A 14,410-nucleotide genomic window follows, 5' to 3' on the forward strand; every position below is an offset into this window, starting at 1 on the left:
TGGAAGGAACAAATGTATGCGACGCGTGTCTGTTACTTAAATCTTTTCGGCTTTACGTTTTCTTCAGATTTCTGGCGACACTTTTCTCTCCCACGTGTTTCTTATTATGAATGTCCTTCTTTGTTGGTCTTTGTGGTGGTAATTGCATCTCTCTCTCTCTCTCTCTCTCTCTCTCTCTCTCTCTCTCTCTCTCTCTCTCTCTCTCTCTCTCTCTCTCTCTCTCTCTCTCTCTCTCTCTCTCTCTCTCTCTCTCTCTCTCTCTCTCTCACTAGTAAAAGGTGCTATTTCCTTTTAACTCATCATTATCAGTCTATCAGTCATCCAGTCAGTTAAAATGGCACATATTCTATAATTTTTCTGAAGATATATACAGTGTTGCTTTCTTTGTCAAGGTTCTGAACTGGATGAGATGGGATTGGAAATTTCATAGCAAGATCAGTACGATAGAAGATTTAAAGATAAGTTTGATATTGCGCCGTATTTTTTTAATTTTTTTTATTTCCTCTCGTTTTGTCGCACTTTCTCGTTTTTTACTCTGATATTTGTATTCGTATTTTTAAACCTGTCGTATTTTCTTATTTTCTCTCCTTGCTGTGATTGTTTTGTATACATACTTTTTCTTTTTTAATTTTAATTCCTTATTTTCTTTATTTTCTTCTTTCTCGCTCATTCTTATTTGATTTGATTTTCCTTCCCTAATATTTTTTTTTTTCATTTTCTTATCTTTCTCGCCGTGATTCTAATTCATTTTGCGTGCATTTTTAACCACTCTGTATGCTAATTATATACACGCCCTGCCTCCTCGTGTATGAACTTAATGTCAGTGTTATTTTTGTACGCGAGGATGTTATTGCTCGTGAATGACAGATATTTCTAACTTTTTTACTGGGCTTGGTAATTGATGGAAGTCTTGCCGTCCAACCTGTAACCACTCTGCTCCGGAAGTAACATAATTTCCTGTGTTTTATGGCGCATTGTTTTTATGGTGATGGGAAGTGACCGCCCATGCACACACACACTTTGCGAACACACACACACACACACACACACACACACACACACACACACACACACACACACACACACACACACACACACACACACACACACACACACACACACACACACACTGAACTTAGATGATTATTTCACCGTCATCATTGTTGTTATTATTGTTATTGCAGTTATTATCCTGTTGTTATTGTTACTACTACTACTACTACTACTACTACTACTACTACTACTACTACTACTACTACTACTACTACTACTACTATTATCACCACTAATACTTTGCTACTTACATCGCCATCAGTATTATCACCGCCGCCACCACCACCACCACCACCACCACCACCACCACCACCACCACCACCAACACCACCACCACCATATCAGCTCCATTTACTAACCAATATTTCTCCTTCATTGCAGAGATGGGCGGCTCGAGGAGGGAGACCAGATTCTGGCCATCGACGGGCAGGTGTTGGACTCTTACATCTCGCACCAGCAGGCTATAGGCATACTGCAGAAGGCCACACGTGAGTACCTACGAGTAGTTACCTTACCTCTCTTACCTGAGAAACCTGGGATTATTGTCTGTTTTGGTACCTTGATGTTTTTTTTTTTGTCAGTGTTTTCTGTTTATTCACCTTCGTTTGTATTTTTATTTTTGTTTTGTGGGTCATGTTTTATCTGTTCTTACCTGTCCTTTATACTGTGTTGATTTATTTTGGTGCCTTAATTATTTCTTGCATTTTTTTGCCAGTGTTATGTTTATTTTCCTTTTTTTTTTTTTTTTTACCTGTATTACCTGTATTTTTTAAAGTTTTCCTTGTCGTGTCCTACGTGGGATTACCCGTTTTCTATTTCATGTCAGTTTCGTCTTGTAGCTTAACGTGTTCTTGTCAGGTGTTTATTTTTCTGTGGTTTTCTTTACTTCTATTTTTCTTTTTGTTAGTTCACTCCTTGTTTTGAATTTTTATTGGTCTTACCTGGGACTACCTGTTCTCTGTAGTGTGTCATTTTCGTCGTGTATCTTAAGTTCGTTGTCCTGTGTTTTGTGTTTGTTTTCATTGGGTTCTGTTCTTTACCTGGTTTTTTTTTTTTTTTTTTCTAATTTACTTGTCCTACCTGGGATAATTTCAGTCCTGTGTAGCATGTCATTCTCGTCGTGTACCTTTATGAGTTCTTGTTATTGTTACGTGTTAATTCTCCTTGGGTTCTTTCCTGCTTCCATTACCCCTTTTTTTTATTATTATAATTTCCAACGTCATTTGTTACTCTTGCTTTTTTTTTCTTTTTTCTTTTTTTTTTTTAGTTACATTTCAGATTCATGTCCCCATTTTTTTTTTTTTACCTTCATTTGCATTCCCTAGATGGTCTCTCGTTCTGCCCACTTGTATAATTCTGTTCAATAAGGGGCCAAATTATAAGATATTACCACCTCTCAGTATGCACGACGCCTTTTAGAATCAATAAAATAAGCCACGAAATAAAGGGAACATTACAATTTATGCGCAGAATGAACGAGGAAATTAACCATGAAAAGAAACAATAAAGGAAATAAGTAAAATATACATGCCAACATATGAAACAGTAACTCACGACAAGACATAGACGCCACGTGTGCACGCATTACTTTGCATACCTGTACGTGATGCGTGACTGCTTATTGGCGTGTGTGTGTGTGTGTGTGTGTGGGTGTGTGTGGGTGTGTCAGTGTGTTCCTTAGTGTGTTGCGTGCCGTGGATTGTGCCTCGTGTTGCCGGAAGGAGGTTGTTGAGCTACCAGGATAGAACACAATGGGCTCCACGTCTTATTCTGAATGCTTGTTAGGGAGTAAGAAGTAGTGAGTAAGTGGCAGTGTAGAATGAAAGACCAGGTATTCGTGTTGTAAAGAAAAGACACACTCCTTCGTAATTCTTCGTCTGATCTATTTACGTCCAAAACTACATCACGTAATAGTGTAGCGTGTATTTTTTTTTTCTGAATAATTTATTAGATATGGATGTGTGAATGAATGCTTTGATACGTGGAAATGTAACGAAACAGAAATAGAGACTTGCGTTCGTTGGCAATTGGTTTCTAATAACGTGCTTCTGTCTTGCAATTAGTAATCTAAAGAGGGAGAGAAAAACATGATATTTTTGCTCCCAATGTTAGGTATTTGTGCAAGTGTGAAGGAGGTGAAGGATCGAATTGCAGGACGTAAGAAAAAAAGGAGGAAGGGAGGAAAGGATAAAGGTCACCGAAGAATATTTTTGAATGTGAAAGAAATGGAAGTAGAGAAAGTAAAATATAAAAGGGAATAAAGGAAGGAATGAAGGAGACTAGTAATTTTAAAAGTGAAGTAAATAAAAAGAAAGAGGACGTGAAAAAAAGGAAGAAAGAAAGAAGGAAAGGATCACCGAAGGATACTTTCCACACTGAAGAATCGAAGTGGAAGAAATAAGAAAGAAAAAGAAAATAAAATGGCTCCCTGAGGATCCTTTTAACGGAGAAGAATCGAGCTTGAAGACACAAGAAAGGAAAGAAAGAAGAGAGAAAGGGAAAGGAAACAGAACGACACTTTTAACACCGGAAAATCGAAGTGAAGAAGGTAAGTAAGTAAGGAAGGAAGGAAGGAAAGAAGGAAGGAAGGAATTCACCAAATCACACTTAGGTTACTCTTGAAGACGAAAAAAAAAAAATGAAGAACGTAGGAAGGAATTATGAAGAATCGAAGTGAAGGACGTAGGAAGGAAGGAAATTAAAGGATAAAAGATCACCGAAGGATCATTTTATTCCCTATCACGTCGCCGGCTAGGGAGGGAGACGGTCGTGAATCCTGATGTGACGGGCGATTAAAGTCCCCACAAGTCCCCAGTTGAGGACAAACTTAAGAATTCCGAGGGACATGAAATCAGAAGGAGGGGGTAAATTGTTTGAAGGGTGTCGCGAGTTGACTGAAGGTTATGGTGTTTTTTTTTTTTTTTTTTTAAGATTGTTGTGGAAAAATGTGATAGATAAACATGTGGAATTGAAATGGAGGGCAGTGTGTTTATATAGAAAGAGTGGAAAATGGATAGTTTTGTATGTTGGTGATGGGTTTTCAAGTGTGTTGTGTGGAGGTGAAATAGATCAACGTGTTCTGATGAAATGGAGGGGAATTTAGATATATGGAGTAATAGATAGATAAGGAGATTAGTAAATTTAGTTATTGATAGATAGTACTTAAATTGACACACAAAAAAAAAAGATAAATATAAACAGGTAGAAAATACTAATAGATATATTGTTAGATAAATAGATCGAAAGCAACATGAACAAATACATGAATAGATAGATAGATAGATAGATAGATAGATAGATAGATAGATAGATAGATAGATAAGACAAACAAACAAAAATAAGTAAATACATAAACAGACAAACAAACATAGATTGAAAAGGGGATATTTACAGAACGTACGTAGTTGGGTTATTTTCTTTTTCTTTTTTTTTCTGTAGATAGTATTTCAAAACAACAAAAGTCAAATATTTTTTTTTTCCGGTTTGATTCGTACGTTCGGCTCAGGTGCGTTCGGTGCGGCGCCCAGTGTTGTCTGCGTTATTAATGAGCTGCCTGACGCGGGTATGTTATTTTTTTCAAGAGCTGACAGTGTATTCCTTTGGGCGAGTTCGCTTCGGTTTGTGCTTTGGCCGTCAACACTGTATATTCTCTATCTCTCTCTCTTTCGCTCTCTCTCTCTCTCCGTCTCATCGTTCATGCATAATACCTGGATCTTGTATTAATTAAGGTACAGGTAATAATAGAACCGTTGCTCTCACCTTTCAGTCTCACGCTGCACTTGCTCTGTACCCGCTCACTCTCTCTTACCTGGGATTGTATCAAGTTTTTTGCCTCGTACCTAATTAATTTGCCTGAATGTATTTTGCACCTGTATTGTTGCACTGATTCTATTGTTGAGACGTCAGGGGGGGAGAGAGAGAGAGAGAGAGAGAGAGAGAGAGAGGAGAGAGGGAGAGAGAGAGAGAGAGAGAGAGAGAGAGGAGAGAGAGAGAGAGAGAGGGGTCAAAGGTCAAGGAAAGTCAGGAAGAGGAACTAACTGAATGTTCATCTAAAAGAGAGGAAAAATTATAATAAAAAAAATAATAGACTACAAAACAAAGCAGAGACTGAACTTTTTTATTCTTTCATCTGGATAGTTGCCGTTTATTATGGTTTGATACTACTACTACTACTACTACTACTACTACTACTACTACTACTACTACTACTACTACTACTACTACTACTACTACTACTACTACTACTACTACTACTACCAACAATAACAACAATAACCAAAGACGAACTACACGATACAAAGATAGACAATAAACATGTGAATAAGGAAGAAACAAAAGAATAGGGAGTGGAATCGTAAAGGTAGAAGGAAATGAAGGAAAATGGGAAGAACGAAAGAAGGAAAAAAAGAGGGATCGGAAAGAGGGAATTTAGGTCATAAGAAAGGAAGGAAAGAATGAAGGAAGACATGAAAGGCGCGATGGAAGGCGGGAGGAGGATAGGAAGGGAGAGAGAAAGTGAGAAGAGGTGATAATAATGACGAATTGGATGAGGAAATAAGAGGAAGAGGGAAGTAGGAGGGAAGGAGAGAGAATAAAAAAAAGGAAAGGGAACTAAGACAAATGAGGAGTAAGGGAAAAAAAATAACAGTAAGGAAGAGAAATGGATGAAAGCGGTGTCAGAGAGAGAAGAGGAGGATAATGGAAGGGAAGAAGGGAAGGAAAAAAGAGGAAAGAAAAGACAGGAAGAAGGGAGAAAGGAAGAGAAGGATTTCCTCTTATTATATTTTCTTGCTTTTCCTTTTTACATCTCATAGCTTTTCCTTGTTTCCTATTTTCTTGCTTACAGTTTTCCCTAATTATTTTCTTCAATCATCTCTTCGTTATTTTTCTCTGTCATTTTTCTTCCTCGTTCGATTTCATTATCCTTGTAGTTTCATAAGTTTTTTTTTTTTTTTTTTTTTTGTTGATCGTTAGTGTAAATTTCGTCAGTGTTTGTCCTCCCCTTCCTTACTTTTCTGATTCCTTCCAATCTTTCTTTTTATTCCATTATATATATATTTTTAGTTTTATTAATCTTTCATTATTAATTTTGCTTAGCGTAAAATTCTCTCTTGTCTCTCTGCCCTTTTTTTTTTTTTGTCTCTTCCCTCCTTTCTTTACCTTCTTTTCTTTCATTATCTTCCAGTTTTATCTGTCTGAATTATTCGTATTCTTTCAGTGCCGATATCTTTAAAGTTTTATCAGTCTTTCATCATTTTCTTTAGTCGTCAGTTTAAATTGTCTTTCTTTCTGCCAGTCACCTCCCTCCCTCCCTCCCTGATGTATTAACAAAGTGTCACGTTTAGTCAATAGTTGCGCATCTTTTTACAGTTTAATTATAGGTTTTAATGATGCTACGTAGTGTTGCAGGCTGTGATGGGTGTTAATTGCAGTGCAGGCGGGGAAGTAATATATTGGAAACAGCAGGCAATAAATAAGCTAATCATCATCATTGGTAAAGATGGCCTAATTAATGCTATTTATAACCCCATCGTCACAGATGCCACGTAATTGATGTCATTAACTTTAAAGGTGGTGTGCTCTCAATGGCGCGAAGTGGGAAGTGTGTTAATTAATGATGGTGATGATAGTGATGATGATGGTGGTGGTGGTGGTGAGGCTGATAATGATGCTGGTAATGGTTCTGCCTTGGAAGTTATGGTTTGGTGATGTTTGATTGTGATATGGAGGAGGAGGAGGAGGAGGGGGAAGGTAAGAGATGATGGAAGAGGAGAAGGGGGTGGAATAGAAGGAGGAGGAGGAGGAGGAGGAGGAGGAGGAGGAGGGAGGAGGAGGAGGAGGCGGCGGCACATAATGATAATATTGGTAGTGATATGAAAGTAATGATTTTGACGTTGATGTTGATGATGCTAATGAAAAGCAAAGAGGCAAGGGATGCAGGCGGAGATGATGGAGGAAGAAGAGGAGGAGGAGGAAGAAGAGGAGGAGGAGGAGGAGGAGGAGGAGGAGGAGGAGGAGGAGGAGGAGGAGGAGGAGGAGGAGGAGGAGGAGGAGGAGGAGGAGGAGGAGTAATGGTATTGCTAATGATGTTAATAATGAAAAGGAAAAAGAAAGAGGGAAGAGATGACAGAGGAAGTTGAACAGAAGGAAGAGAAGGAGAAGAAGAAATAAAGTTAATGATGCTACTGATTAGAAAATAAATAAATAATATATATATATATATATATATATATATATATATATATATATATATATATATATATATATATATATATATATATATATATATATATATATATATATATATATAAGTAAACACCATTACTTTAAACATAAGACATCTTGAAGAAAACAACGCAAACATGAGGAGAAGAGAAAGAGGGAAGAAGAAGAAAAAGAAGAAGAAAAAAAGGAAGAGGAAGAAGAAGAAGAAGAAGAAAAGAAGGACGAGGACAAGGACAAAGAGGAAATCATTATTAACACAAACTCACTCACTTCTGCCCTTTAAGTTTCCTTTCTGTCCAAACTTAAACATTTATCATCACCAGAATTCTCTACTAAGTTTCCTCTTCCCGACCTGCATTACCATATACTGTCTTTGGAGTTTCCTTTCATCTCCCTTATAGTTCTGCAGCTCCCTGGAACGTATTGCCAGCGGCGTTAGTTGGCAGAGTATAGTGGCAATGTAGTAGTTGTGTTGTGGTGGTGGTGGTAGTGGTGATGGTGGTGAAGTACTGTTGTTATGGTGTTTATATTGTGGATAGGAGGAGAATAAGGAGACGTTAGTAGACAAAGAAGTGATAGTTTGATAGTTATGGTAGTAATAGTGATAGTGAAATAGTAATGTTTTGTTTTTTTATAGTGTCAATAGAAAAAAAAAGACGAGAATAAAGGAATTGCAAAGTAATGGGAAGTAAAGATGACTGTACGGAGAAGAATCAATAGAACAAAGGAATAAATAAATAAATGTAATATATGGCTCGGAAATTGTGGGCGTAAATTGTTGTTCATACATGCAAGAAAATGATAAAAAAACAGATAATACTCGTAAAGAAGAAACACAACAATATTCATACTCATAACATAAAACATAACAGCCAAATAAACCTTTCATGCCCCTCTCATTCCAGCCCTCCTCCTCCTCCTCCTCCTCCTCCTCCTCCTCCTCCTCCTCCTCCTCCTCCTCCTCCTCCTCCTCCTCCTCCTCCTAATCCCCACAACAGTAACAATAATAGTAACAATAATATTCGGTACAACAGCAAATCCCAGACACTCAAGCTTGAACACACACACACACACACACACACACACACACACACAAACACACACACACACACACACACACACACACACACACACACACACACACACACACACAGAGGAGCTCATAACGCGGGAGATGAGAGTGTAAAAACATTGAAGCTCTTAAAATTAACTGTCCCCCCCAACGCATCCTTTTCAACCTTTACGCCAATAATAATAATAATAATAATAATAATAATAATAATAAAAACTAACCTAACCTAAAATAAAGTGTGGAAACCAACTGATCGAAAGTGACTGCACATTTTACCTTTACAGAGAAAAACCCTCCGAAGTGTGACCAACCTTTGAAAAGTGAATGTGAATATTAAATCTTTTCCTTTCAGTTGTCCGTCCCCGCTCCACTTCGCTTCCCCTCCCTCCCTTCCTCCCTCTCTCCCTCCCTCCCCTTGCGCCGCCCACTCTCTGACGCCCCTTCTTGCAACTCTCCTCCTGTTTTAGTTGATCGTACATGCATAAAAAAAAAAAAAAACGCCATTTTTTGAGGCAAATATAAGTTACTGGTGAGAGAGAGAGAGAGAGAGAGAGAGAGAGAGAGAGAGAGAGAGAGAGAGAGAGAGAGAGAGAGAGAGAGAGAGAGAGAGGAAGCATATTCATTTGTTTATCGCAAGGGAAATTCATTTAAAAACACCTTCATTAAGACTTATTCGTTCCTAATTTACTGAATAATCTGCACTTGTTTGCATTGCGTTTTTTTGGTTCGTTCGTTCGTTCGTTCGCTGAGTTGCTTGTGAATTAATGAAGCTGATTCGAAGTCGAGTCTGGAACATTATGAAACTCCGCCAGAGAAAGAAAAAAGTCTAGGTTGTCGATCAAAGAGAGAGAGAGAGAGAGAGAGAGAGAGGAGAGAGAGAGAGAGAGAGAGAGAGAGAGAGAGAGAGAGAGAGAGAGAGAGAGGAGAGAGAGAGAGAATTTCAGGCTGTAAAATCATACCTAAAAACTCTATATGAATGACATGTGCAGGGCAACACCTCCCCCTTCCCCCCCAAAAAAAAAAAAAATGAAAAATGGTGGAAAAAAACATGAATTCGTGTGGGAAAAAATGTTTGATTCTGCGGGGAAAAAAAAAAAAAATCTTGTAAATGACGGCTTCCTCCCGCTTAGTAATGATGGGTGAGGGGAAAAACGAGGGGAAAAAAGGAGTGGAAAAAAGCTGATAAAGTCCTGTTGTGTTTGAAAATGATGAGCTACCGTATATGTGTGTGTGTGTGTGTGTGTGTGTGTCCGGGTGATGATGTTTGCAGTGCCTGACAGCCATCGACAATAAGGGTTCAGGAAGCGTTTCATTAGTGGTCAGAAGCATCGAGCGACGGTTCGAAGCCTCATTTCAACCTCCCACTTTTGTTAATACATTTATTTTTTTACCCTTTTGAGTTGTACTTTTCTCGCTTCCTTTATCGGTAACTTAATTTTTTTCCCGTATAACCTTCAAAGTTAATTTTTCATATTTATTTTCAGTGATTGGAATTTGTGTTAGCTTTCCGTGTAATATTTTTTCCTACAGCTTTTAATATTTACTCTTTTGTCGCCTTTTCGTTTCATTATTTTCCTTCCCACTAAATTATTCTTCGTAAATTACCTCATACACTTTTCTTTTCACTGTCTGTTATCTCTTCTCTGTCACTTTTTCATGATTTCCATATAATTTCACTTTTTACTCAATGGAAGGTTTAATATTTTTACTTGTTTTTTTTTTCTTCTTTAAACTCGGAAAAAAAAAATATAAGGGATTTCGCTTCATAATTCTCTTTTGTGATTTATGGAAGCGACTGACCTTAATCCAAAAAAGGGGGGGAGGGGGGAGGAAGTGGATTTGGGAAGGGAATATAGCGGGAGGAAGAGGCAACGGCAGGAGGTGAGCGGAAAGAGAAGATTTGAGGAGGAAGAGGAGATGGAGAAGGAGAAGGAGGAGGAGGAGGAGGAGGAGGAGGAGGAGGAGGAGGAGGAGGAGGAGGAGGAGGAGGGGGCAGTGTGGATGAAGAAGGGGATGAGGAAGAGTGAGAGGATGAAGAATGGGATGGAATACAAGTCGGTAGGAGGTGAGAGGAAGAGAGATGAGAGGAGGAGGAGGAGGAGGAGGAGGAGGAGGAGGAGGAGGAGGAGGAGGAGGAGGAGGAGGAGGAGGAGGAGGAGGAATCAGGAGGATGAGTGATAGAGAGGGAAGTAAGGCAGGAAGGCGGCAGAAGAGAAAGAAAAATAAATTGAAACATATCAGAATTTTCAACCGTGAGTTCATTTATTTACGAACATTTTTTATTTACTTTTATACAGGTTCCCTCTGACCCAATTCACTACGGACGAGTAAAGAATAGATATATAAATTTAACCTCAAAACTTATATGAGTTCAATTGATGCGGTAAAATGGTCCCTCGTATTTATGTATTATACACAAAAAAAGTCTATATTTAGCCCTCGAATTTGTATGTCCGCAGTTGATGTCATGAAATAAACCTCGCATTTCTCCGCTAATCGGTAATAGTGACAGTTGCCAATGCGCTTGTTGATTGGCTGCTGAGAGAGAGAGAGAGAGAGAGGAGAGAGAGGAGAGAGAGAGAGAGAGAGAGAGAGAGAGAGAGTGAGAGAGAGAGAGAGAGGAGAGAGAGAGGGAGAGAGGAGAGGAGAGGAGGATGGGGGGGGGCGGGCAATTTCTTGGACTGTTGAAGAGAATTAGTTAAAGTAATGACAAGTATTGAGAATATAAGCAATTAGGCGCTGTTGAAAGTAACTTGATGTTTTAAAAGCGGCTCATACATAGGAAGTTAACATTGAAGAAAACGATTGAATATTAGGAAAGGACGCAATGTAACTCAAAAATCATGTGTTTAAGATGTGGGAAACTGCTTGAAAATAAAGACAGATTAGTATATAAGAAAATAAACACTTTGGAGACTATCCTTTACTGTTTCAAGGCGAGATTTGCACGTACTAAAATGTAAAGAAACGATAAATGTTAAATAAGTAAGAAACTAAACAAGAAACAAAAAAGTCCATATCAATAAAAAGAAAAAAAATGAAGATAGGTAAGTTCAGTTAGCATACAAGAAAATGTACGAATTCGATAGTATCATGAGGTATTTTAAGACGCGACTTGAACGTACTGAACCGTAAAGAAACGATGAGTATTAAATGAGTAAGAAACTAAAGGAAATTGAAGGTGATATGTATAAGGCACAGGAAAGACTGAACCAAAGCCACCTACAGTAAACAAGGCCACAGGGTGAAGAAAAAAGGAAGAATAATGTGAGAAGAGGCGATGCGTAAATCGAAGACATGAATAATTCCAAAATTTGAAAGTAGGAGTTTTATGATCACACACACACACACACACACACACACACACACACACACACACACACACACACACACACACACACACACACACACACACACACACACACACACACACACACACACAGAAAGAGGGAGACCTGTTCAGTTTTAATATGCATTACCCAGTAAAAAAAGAAAATCAAAAGAATTTCTATACATAGGTTGAACTTAGATTTAAAAATTGAAGGAATAGAATAATTTAATATTTAAGAGAACCTTCTTTATTAAATTCCTGCATCTTATAACCCTGATTTCCCTTCCTCCCCAGGGCTTGTGGATCTGGTGGTGGCTCGCGCGCCGCCCCTGGAGAAGCAGCTTGACAGTGGTGCCGCCGAGCAGAGCCAGGACGCCCAGGACCTCTCCCTCACCCCCTCCCAGGCGCCCTCCCCTCGCAGGATCAGCCCGCCACAGACATGGTAAGTGAAGCAAGAGAAGGATTCCAGATGATAGATATAGGGATGGAGGAGGAGGTGGAGCAAGAGTACCAGTAGGAGGAGGAGGAGGAGGAGGAGGAGGAGGAGGAGGAGGAGGAGGAGGAGGAGGAGGAATAGTATTAGTAACATTCATAGTATCAGTAGTAATGGCAAAAGGAGGAGGAGGAGGAGGAGGAGGAATAACATTAGCAGCATTCATAATATCAATAGTAATAGAAAAGAGGACGAGGAGGAAGAGAGAAAGAAGAAAAACAGAAGAAGAAGAGGAAGAAGAAGAAATAACATAAACAACGACAGTAATATGAGTAGTAAGAGCAAAAATAGTGTGGAGGAGGAGGAGGAGGAGGAGGAGGAGGAGGAGGAGGAGGAGGAGGAGGAGGAGGAGGAGGAGGAGGAGGAGGAGGAGGAGGAGGAGGAGGAGGAGGAGGACGAGAAGGAGGAGAAGGCGGAGGAGGAAGAAAATGTATAAAATTAAATTAATAAGGAACAAGTAAATGAAATGAGGAAAAGGAGTTAGGTTAATGATGAAGAATAAAAAAATATAAAAAAATAGAATTGTAGGATGACTGTACAGTGAAGAATAAGAAGAGATTAGAAGACCAAGGAATTCAAGAGAGAGAGAGAGAGAGAGAGAGAGAGAGAGAGAGAGAGAGAGAGAGAGAGAGAGAGAGAGAGAGAGAGAGAGAGAGAGAGATTGAAAATACATCTGCTTCTTGAAACTTTAAAACAATATCAGGTAACGGAGGAAGAGATACACACACAAAAAAAAAAAGAGCTTGAAAGTTAGGACGAGAAGAAAGAAGCAGAAAGAGAAACAAAAAAAAAAAGTGTGGAGGAGGAGGAGGAGGAGGAGGAGGAGGAGGAGGAGGAGGAGGAGGAGGAGGAGGAGGAGGAGGAGGAGGAGGAGGAGGAGGAGGAGGAGGAGGAGGAGGAGAAGAAGAAGAAGAAGAAGAAGAAGAAGAAGAAGAAGAAGACAGTAAAGAAGGGAAGATGCAAACTAGAATTACTTGTGAAAAGCAAGAACTGGATAATAAGGAAATGAAAAGAAAGGAGAGAGAGAGAGAGAGAGAGAGAGAGAGAGAGAGAGAGAGAGAGAGAGAGAGAGAGAGAGAGAGAGAGAGAGAATTATAAACAGTAAAATTTGAACTTGGAATCTTGTTAGTTCTCTCTCTCTCTCTCTCTCTCTCTCTCTCTCTCTCTCTCTTTCTCTCTTTTTTTTTTTTTTTTTTTTTTTTTTTTTTTATTTAAACAAAATTTACATCAGGCTTAAAACAACACGTTTTTTATGCTGTTATTTGAAAAGCCTATACTTAAATGTAAAGAAGAAGATATATACAAAAAGTAAACTCATCCTACTATATATATATATATAGACATGATTAACACAGTACTAGTGTGGGGGGTTGTGTTTTACGCCACCTGTGTGCAGCCACTTTCACTTGCTGGAGTGTCATTGTCTGTGTATCACTCGTGGCTGCCGTAAACACATTCCACAGTCTGGAGGTTCTAGCTGTGTAAGAGCGCTGGTGCTGCCTCGAGTAAGATCGAGGCACTTGCACCAGCATGTCATTGGAGGTGGTGGTCCTGGACTCCCTCTGGACAGCTCGTGGTGGGAGCCTTATCGAGCTGAGATGAGGGACCTCCAGAACCCGGGCCTTGTGCTGGACCACCAGCGCCGACACGTCCCGCCGATGCTCCAGCGACGTGACTCCGGTCTGCTCCTCCTGCTGCTGCTGCTGCTGCTGTCCGTCCATCCCCACCAAGCGCAGGGCACGGCGTTGCACAGCATCCAGTCTCTGCAAGTGGGTGGGGGCACTCGACATCCAGGACAAGGCACTGTACTCCATACAAGGCCGTATCTGAGCCTTGTACAGTGTGAGGATGCCCCGGGAGTCGAGGTTTCCTGACATCCGACGCAGTGCAGAGACTCGCTGGGAGACCTGGTGGGCAACAGCAGCAACATGGCGGTCAAAGCGCAAGCCACAGTCCACTGTCACTCCCAGCAACTTGACGTGTTCCTGGAGGGGAAGTGTCTGGCCTCCAAAAATCAGACAGCCTGAGACGGCTGGGGAGGCAGCTGGGGACCGTGAGATGACCATGGCCTGCGTCTTTTCTGGAGCGAAGCTGACTTGCCACGCCTCTCCCCACTCCATCACCAGCCTGAGCTGCCTATTTAGCTCTCTAACGGCTCGTTGACTGTCGGAGCGGCAGTAGGAGCGGGAGAGATTGCAGTCGTCGGCGTATGCAAGCAGAGTCGGGATTTGCCGCA

General features: G+C 40.0%; 1 protein-coding gene across 15 annotated transcripts in view; it reads left to right on the forward strand.

The window, feature by feature from the left end:
* Positions 1 to 1,434: 1,434 nt before the first annotated feature.
* The window catches only part of LOC135106514 (multiple PDZ domain protein-like), a 456,199-nt gene continuing 443,223 nt past the window's right edge, over positions 1,435 to 14,410 (forward strand). For all 15 annotated transcript variants that reach the window (XM_064015606.1, XM_064015607.1, XM_064015610.1 and 12 more), the window contains exons 1-2: positions 1,435 to 1,541; positions 11,976 to 12,123. In XM_064015606.1, coding sequence (XP_063871676.1) covers positions 12,121 to 12,123 — 3 coding nt within the window. In that variant the 5' untranslated portion in view covers positions 1,435 to 1,541; positions 11,976 to 12,120. The remainder of the gene's footprint in view (positions 1,542 to 11,975; positions 12,124 to 14,410) is intronic.

The sequence above is a fragment of the Scylla paramamosain genome, chromosome 13, assembly GCF_035594125.1.
Source record: "Scylla paramamosain isolate STU-SP2022 chromosome 13, ASM3559412v1, whole genome shotgun sequence".
Classification (NCBI taxonomy): domain Eukaryota; kingdom Metazoa; phylum Arthropoda; class Malacostraca; order Decapoda; family Portunidae; genus Scylla; species Scylla paramamosain.